The following is a 7,794-nucleotide window of genomic DNA, read 5'->3' as shown; positions in this document are numbered from 1 at the left end:
AATGCTACTGCAACAATATAAATTGGGATCAATAAAGAAACAGTCTAAAGTCTAAAGTGTAAAGTCTAAACAAACTGTACATCAGCTCATTACCACACACTGAACCACAGAATGGGGACTAATCAGTGAAATTAGCTGCTGTTGTTGTTCTTAGCTGGAATGAAAAGCTGTAGACCCCTTGGCCTAAAAGGCACATGACTCAAAATCACTGCTGGAGCCACACCAGTCCAGTCCTGCGACCGTTTCCGCTGGTGAAACTTCTGCTGAACGGAGCCATTGTGTTCTGTTAGTCAGCCACGTGGACTGTGGCTAACTAGCAGTTAACTAACGCGACTGTGTAAGTGATCAAACTGTTTTCCTTTAAACGATGAAATAAAACATATCACTGTCGTAAACGCCGTTTACAGCTGTGATATGCAGAATAAAATCAGCTGCCAGTGTCGCATTTCTATTCTGTCATCATGAGGAAAGTAGGACAACGTCTGCACAGATTACATGTCAGTCATACCTTTGAGATGAATCTGATTGGCAGACTGATTCGACCAATCGCGGATAAGAATATGAACATTTAATTGGTCGACATATATGTCTGTAACGCATTCTTGGATGAATGAGCCAATACACATTCTATCTGAGGAGTAAAGGGCGGGTCCAATTGTGGTATAAAGAAGGAAGTTTAGCCGTTGTGCACGCACATACGGAAACGTGAAGTCATTCATCCTAGGCCTAGTCTGTCTTCTGCAACAAAATGAGGGAAATTGTGCATCTTCAAGCCGGCCAGTGTGGAAACCAGATTGGTGCCAAGGTTAGTGAAATTGTGTTTGACTTTTGAGCGCCAAATCAAGTCGCCGTGTTCAGAAACATCGTGTTTTCTGCTCTTGGAGCTGGTGCTTTGTGCCCGTAACGTTCACATACGCGTCTCAGAAACCACACCCTGGGAAAATCAATGTTTGTCCTACTTAAGAAAAATACCCTTTAACGTTTAATTTAAACTAAATGACTTTTGGGGTTCTATTGTGGACCGCAGTGCGTCGAAATATAGACGAATAATAACAAATACATTTTGTTACGTTGAAATGTAACTGATGAAATAAAGTAGTCCTTAATAAGTAGTAGTAGTAATAGCCTCAGCAGCAGTAGTAGTAAACATTTTAAAACTCTAATGTATCTATTTGAAGTAAACGTTGCTGACGGAATTTCCATTTACGAAATATCTTCACATCACCATTGTTCCTCCGGCAGACATTACTGCAATGCGAAAAAAGGGAAGTGAGAAACGTCATTGCAGTCAGGAAAGAAACTGTATCATAATCCTGTAACATGTTGTCAACGGAACGTAATGAAGGTGTCCCTCAATAAAAAGTTCCAGGTTTCATTTTTTTTAACGTAAATTAAACCTGGCTTTTGTAACAGTCCCCGGTTTTCATTGAGGCCTACTTGGCATTGGTTTCTAAGCAGCGCCGGCTTTGCCTGGAGTAGGCGGTGTTAGCGGTTAGTGACGTTGATGGGAGTTTCAAATTCATAACCCATGAGTCGCAGCCAATAGGGGGTCAGGCCGCGCGCACCGAAGGCAGGACGGCGGGAAATGAAGATTCAAACGTTAAATAATCGCCATCACAATAATTAAAAGCTAAACAAACAATAACTGAAATACTGTCCATCGATGGATGCTGGTTGCTTAGTAATTAAGAGCAAAGTGAGTTTGCAGATTTAATATTTCTTGTTTCCCACAGTTCTGGGAGGTGATCAGTGATGAGCATGGTATTGACCCAACTGGGACATACCATGGTGACAGTGACCTGCAGCTGGACAGGATCAATGTCTACTACAATGAAGCCACAGGTAAGTCTAATGCTGCATTTTTAATCTACATAAACTGCCCTCTTTCTTCCACTTTTCCTCACATCTTATCTGTTTCCTGTAGGTGGTAAATATGTGCCCCGTGCAGTGCTGGTTGATCTGGAGCCAGGCACCATGGACTCTGTGAGGTCTGGACCTTTTGGCCAGGTTTTCAGGCCAGACAACTTTGTTTTTGGTAAGTTTTTTGTTTGTTTGTTTGTTTTAATGTATATATTTCTCTTTGAAACGTTGTCCAGAATTGTCAGCTGCAGTTCATTATGCACCCGTAGTGCTGCAAAGCCTAATCTTGATTCTTGTCTTTATAGGTCAGAGTGGTGCTGGAAACAACTGGGCTAAGGGTCACTACACTGAGGGTGCAGAGCTGGTGGACTCTGTCCTGGATGTGGTGAGGAAGGAGGCAGAGAGCTGTGACTGCTTGCAGGGCTTTCAGCTCACACACTCTCTCGGTGGGGGTACAGGCTCTGGTATGGGCACCCTGCTGATCAGCAAGATTCGTGAAGAGTACCCTGACCGCATCATGAACACGTTCAGCGTGGTGCCCTCCCCAAAAGTATCAGACACAGTCGTTGAGCCCTACAACGCCACGCTATCGGTCCACCAGCTGGTAGAGAACACAGACGAGACCTACTGCATCGACAATGAGGCCTTGTACGACATCTGTTTCCGCACCCTCAAGCTCACAACCCCCTCGTACGGAGACCTCAACCACTTGGTTTCTGCAACCATGAGCGGCGTCACAACCTGCCTCAGGTTCCCTGGACAGCTCAATGCTGACCTGCGGAAGCTGGCGGTTAACATGGTGCCATTCCCCCGTCTGCACTTCTTCATGCCAGGCTTTGCTCCCCTCACAAGCAGAGGCAGCCAGCAGTACAGATCACTCTCTGTGCCAGAGCTCACCCAGCAAATGTTTGATGCCAAAAACATGATGGCCGCCTGTGACCCACGCCACGGCCGCTACCTGACAGTGGCTGCCATCTTCCGTGGCCGCATGTCCATGAAGGAGGTGGATGAGCAGATGCTGAATGTGCAGAACAAAAACAGCAGCTACTTTGTTGAATGGATCCCCAACAACGTCAAGACCGCCGTCTGTGACATTCCTCCCCGTGGCCTCAAGATGGCTGCCACCTTCATCGGAAACAGCACGGCCATCCAGGAGCTCTTCAAGCGCATCTCTGAGCAATTCACCGCCATGTTCCGACGCAAAGCTTTCCTCCACTGGTACACTGGCGAGGGTATGGATGAGATGGAGTTCACCGAGGCAGAGAGCAACATGAACGACCTGGTGTCTGAGTACCAACAGTACCAGGACGCCACTGCTGAGGAGGAGGGAGACTTTGAGGAGGAGGAGGGCGAGGAGGAGCTGGCCTAAACGTACCTTTATTTGACGATGATGTCAGTGAAATGTTAAGTCTTTCCAGTTGTCAGTGTTTCAGTTCTGTCTGCTGTTCATGTTAATAAAAGTTCTTCTGCGTATTTGACCTTTGCCTTCCTGCTTTTTTATCACTTCAATATAACAGACCTGATATGTAAGCCAAGGTAGTGAAGGTTTGTTTGAGCACATGCTCTCACTGTGGATAAAGTGAGGTTTCATGACTGCTGTTGTGCAAGATGAAATGTGTGAAACTAATATTGAGATCAGATGAGTCAATTCTGCGTAAATGAACTCTTAAAGGTTTTCAAGGCTTTATTCATAACTGACCAAATGGTGTCAGTACACACAGCTAACAGGGCCTTCAATTAAAGTACACCAGGAAGCAACTCTTGTGCACCCGCGAGCATGTGCACTTGGCACAGCTGATGGAGCTGTGTGCAAATTAATGTGTAATACCACAAGTTTATGTACTTAAGCACTACATTATTACCTTTCTCCTTTATTCTTGCTGGTGTGTGGCTATTGGAATGGCTTAAATACTCTACATCTCAGCTTACCACAAGATAAAACATCTGCTATTACCAGAACATCACATATCATATGAATTATGCTCATTTGTATGGCTTATTTATCATCAAGCTTTTCCAGAAAATACCCACTGTGTCACACCTGCCAGCAGTTTCATGTGGCAGCTCACTCATCGAGTCTGTGGTTGTGGTCAGTAGGTGGCAGTGTTTGCTAAGCAGCCATTCTTTTCCAAAAGAAGTAGGTGACGATGCTTAATGCCAATGCAAATAGTGTCCAGCAGCACACTTTCTTCACCTGGACTTCCAAGCCTTGCTTCTCTCCAAAGCGCGAAACAAAACCACTCTGTCACAAGCAAAGAAGAAAATGAAAGTTTCACATGAAATGATACATTTCAGTACATAGAATTCGACAGCAGGATGTCCTGTACATCATTAAGAGCAAATTAAATGCAGAAAGAGAGCATTCACATTTCATTTATGAGAGGAAAGCAATATTTGATGGAGCAGGTAGAGGGCAGGTCTGTCCAGCAGTGACAGCTCATTTGGTTTGAATTGTTTTTACTTGTTTGTTTGTTTTTTGAAAACATACTTAAAATTTTATTGAACTTAGTTTAATTTAAAATCTTCTTCTTTTTTTAAATCTGTCTGTCACACGTCCATGACGATTATGGTGCACTACTCAATGCAGTGTCCCTTAAAGGAACTGGATTTCCACTGTTGTTTGGCATGATGGAGCAGGGTTTCAGGGCTTTGAATTACTTACTTAAAAATCCATCATGTATGATGGTATTGTGGTTGCATATTATGTTTCAAGTAGGAGAATTAGTTTGTTTTGTCTTCTCTAGATATTCACTTGTGAACACTTACCCATCCTCCCTTGTGTCTTATCTCAGGACAGATGACCCTCTCCACATATGCCCCCACACGCTCCTTCAGCTGTGGCAGGACCACCACCATGCCCCTCTCATTGCAATGCAGTGCCATCTGACCAGCCAGGACATACACTGACAGCACTGCACTCCAGGCCAGGTCCCTGCGCCGTCCCCCAGGGACAGGGGGAAAGAAGTGCTCATCCAGGATGCTCATGAGCATGGAGCAGGCTGTGTTCTCCGTCACATCCTGGAAGATGCGAGGCCAGCGCCTGAAGAAGATGGGGAATCGAGTGAGGAGCTCGTCTCCGGCGTGGCGCAGGGCTGCAGTGCAGGCCGTAGGGGCAGGCCCCATGGCGCCATCTGCCCCCCCTGTGGTTACATATTCTATGTAGTCGTGGGCCATCAGAAAAGCCTCTCTGACCAGCGGGTCAGGACTGTTCAGGCCCAGTCTGGCCTCTGGCACCTCAGACTGGCACATGGTCACCTCTAACTGCCACTTCACTAATCACCAAGCTGTATTCTCAGTAGGCCACATATGACAGCTCCGTTGCCAGGCAGCGCAGCCATTCTCTAAGTCACATCAGTCTGTTATGATGGTGTCTGGATGCTGTTAATGAGAAATGAAAAAGAGAATCACAGTTTAGAGAAGAGGGGAATAAACATGCATGTTACAGGGTGAAAAAGCTTTCTATAACTCACCTCCTGCTCAACAACAAACACAAGTGCTGCCAAGACACTTCACACATCAATAAAAATGAAACAGCCAGCAGTCGAAAGAGTGTCCAGGTCCAGAGGAGAGTGTCTGCTCAGTACTGTATGCTGCAGTCAGACTGGGTGACCCAGTCCCCTTTGCCAGCTAAATATAGAGCCCTTGTTGGAATCTGACACTGATCTCCAACCTCACATCCAAAATCATGGCCATCCTGTGGGGACTTCTGTCCATGGTGAGGACAGAAGACCACCCAACGGGAAGTTGATCATCCAGTTGCAGAGGGTGGGGTTGATGAAAGAGTGCTTTATAATCATCAGTTTTATTCGCAACTGTTCCCCCATTAAAAAGTAGTTCGTTTTAACTCTGACCATATATACTCTGTGGATTGTTTGTGGAGTAACGCAGGGACTGTTATTATGGAAAAAATATGTTGCCGCAGATTTTTAAAGTATCAGTTTTGCTTTGTGTCCCATAAACAAAATCCCATTGATTTCCACTGTATTGGGATAGAAACATAGATCTCAGAACCTAGACAGGTGACCAAAAGTATCTGTGTGGAGAGATACCATGAGATGTTTGTGAGAAAGAATATCATTTTTCTTATTTGGATGAAATGACCCTTTAAAAGTGCAGCATGACTTGTATTTCACCACATGGGAGCAGTAATGTATTACTAGAAGACACACTGCTTCTCATTAACCACTGTGTGTGTGTGTGTGTGTGTGTGTGTGTGTGTGTGTGTGTGTGTGTGTGTGTGTGTGTGTGTGTGTGTGTGTGTGTGTGTGCAGCTCACATGGAATTTGATAGCTCCCCATTGTATTTGAACTCATAACCACTTGTTTGCAATGAACTTCAAAATAAAAGCTGTTTTAGCACTGAGTCATATGCAGGCCAATTAACTCTTCCCACATGTTCATCAGTAATCTCACCTCTCTATAAACTAAAAATATATGGAAATGCAAACATGACGAGCCATTAATTACTTACAAGTAAATGTATTTAAATTGTTGCTAATGCCTGTGAGATCGCTCCCTTGGACTAACACTCAGGCACGCATGGCTAAATCTACATTGTCCTTTAAGTGTTTCCTCTCTTTTTATGAAATGGTTTTATGCGTCACATGGGGATCAATCAAATGCTCTGTGTATGACATTTATGTACGTTGTTAATATACTGATTTACAGCGGAGGGAAGACATGATCAAGTGGTACCATTAGCAGCTCTGTGTTCTCTGGCCATCTGGCACAGCATATATTGCAATTGTGCATGGGAGGGAAGATAAGGCTAACCATCCAGAAAGAACCCTAAACCGCCCTCTGTGCACACACACACACACACACACACACACACACACACACACACACACACACACACACACACACACACACACACACACACACACACACTACTTCAGTTGTACTATGAGAGTGAGTGTGCAAAATGGCTGCCTGGTTGTTCCTCATTGCTGAGCCAGGAAAGAGGGGAAGTGACATGGTTGATAGAGGCTTCTATCAGGCCTCTCATATGCTCATGTGGCAACATCTGCAAGCAGAGGAAACTTCCTGTCTCCTGTGGAGAGGTTTGTGATGTATTGATAGTTGCATTGGAGAGGAAGGTGCAAGATTAACAGGAAATATGCTGTAACTCACTGTTGCCACTTGACTCCATGGAGCATTTTTCCTACAAGATTACACTGGCACTTCTGTGAGGCTGCAGCTCAATGATAAATGCCAGCATGCTGATGTTTAGTAGGTATAATGTTGTTGATGTTGATTGTTGTTGATGAAGATGTTCACCATCTTCAGTCTGTTAACAATGTTAAGATTTGCTTGTGAGTTCTAAACACAAAAATAAGCAATAGAAAAATAAAACTCTGACATGGCTTTGCTGCTCTAGGGGGACACGAGTGCATGCACCAAGTTGTATTGTAACCAATCCAATAGTTGCTGAGACATTTCACTCAAAAAACACAAATTTCGACTTTGTGGTGGCACTAGGTATATTCAGAGGTTCAACAAAGCCAGTCGGCTTTCATCATCTGAGAATCATGTCTGTCTGTCTGTCTGTCTGTCTGTCTGTCTGTCTGTCTGTCTGTCTGTCTGTCTGTCTGTCTGTCTTTCACAAAGTCCACTGACTGACATTACGCTGCTAGCATGGCTAAAAACTTGCTGAGGAATCACTGAGCCCAACATCATGGCCAGATTTTCAGCTATGGGTCCGTATTGACCCCCACTCATGGCAGCTTCATTATGTCCCTGGATAATTAGGGCTCGAGAGCTGAATCTTTAAGTTGAAAATTAATCTGCAACACTTTTGATAATTTATTTATCACTCAAATATTTTCTAAGCATAAATGCCCCAAATTTTCAGTTTCAAGCTTCTCAAATTTCTTTTGTTCTATGATAGTAAACTTATTATATTTGGATCTTGGAATGTTGGTGGGACAAAACA

General features: G+C 44.3%; 2 protein-coding genes across 2 annotated transcripts; one reads left to right on the top strand and one right to left on the bottom strand.

Annotated features, from left to right (window-relative positions):
- The first annotated feature begins 670 nt into the window (after positions 1-670).
- On the top strand, positions 671-3,338 carry LOC139332532 (tubulin beta-1 chain-like). Its single transcript, XM_070964552.1, has 4 exons — positions 671-805; positions 1,734-1,842; positions 1,925-2,035; positions 2,166-3,338. The coding sequence occupies exons 1-4, from the start codon at positions 749-751 to the stop codon at positions 3,227-3,229; spliced, it is 1,341 nt and encodes a 446-aa protein (XP_070820653.1). The 5' UTR covers positions 671-748; the 3' UTR covers positions 3,230-3,338.
- A 632-nt stretch (positions 3,339-3,970) lies between these two features.
- LOC139332101 (bcl-2-like protein 2) lies at positions 3,971-5,109 on the bottom strand. The gene is made up of 2 exons (XM_070963814.1): positions 4,627-5,109; positions 3,971-4,102 (listed from the first exon to the last, which is right to left on the bottom strand). Exons 1-2 carry the CDS (start codon positions 5,107-5,109, stop codon positions 3,971-3,973), a joined length of 615 nt encoding a protein of 204 aa, XP_070819915.1.
- Between the last annotated feature and the right edge of the window lie 2,685 nt (positions 5,110-7,794).

The sequence above is a fragment of the Chaetodon trifascialis genome, chromosome 6, assembly GCF_039877785.1.
Source record: "Chaetodon trifascialis isolate fChaTrf1 chromosome 6, fChaTrf1.hap1, whole genome shotgun sequence".
NCBI classification, from domain to species: Eukaryota; Metazoa; Chordata; class Actinopteri; order Chaetodontiformes; family Chaetodontidae; genus Chaetodon; species Chaetodon trifascialis.
Note: the sequence above shows the minus strand (reverse complement) of the source record. Positions and strands in the feature narration are given on the sequence as shown.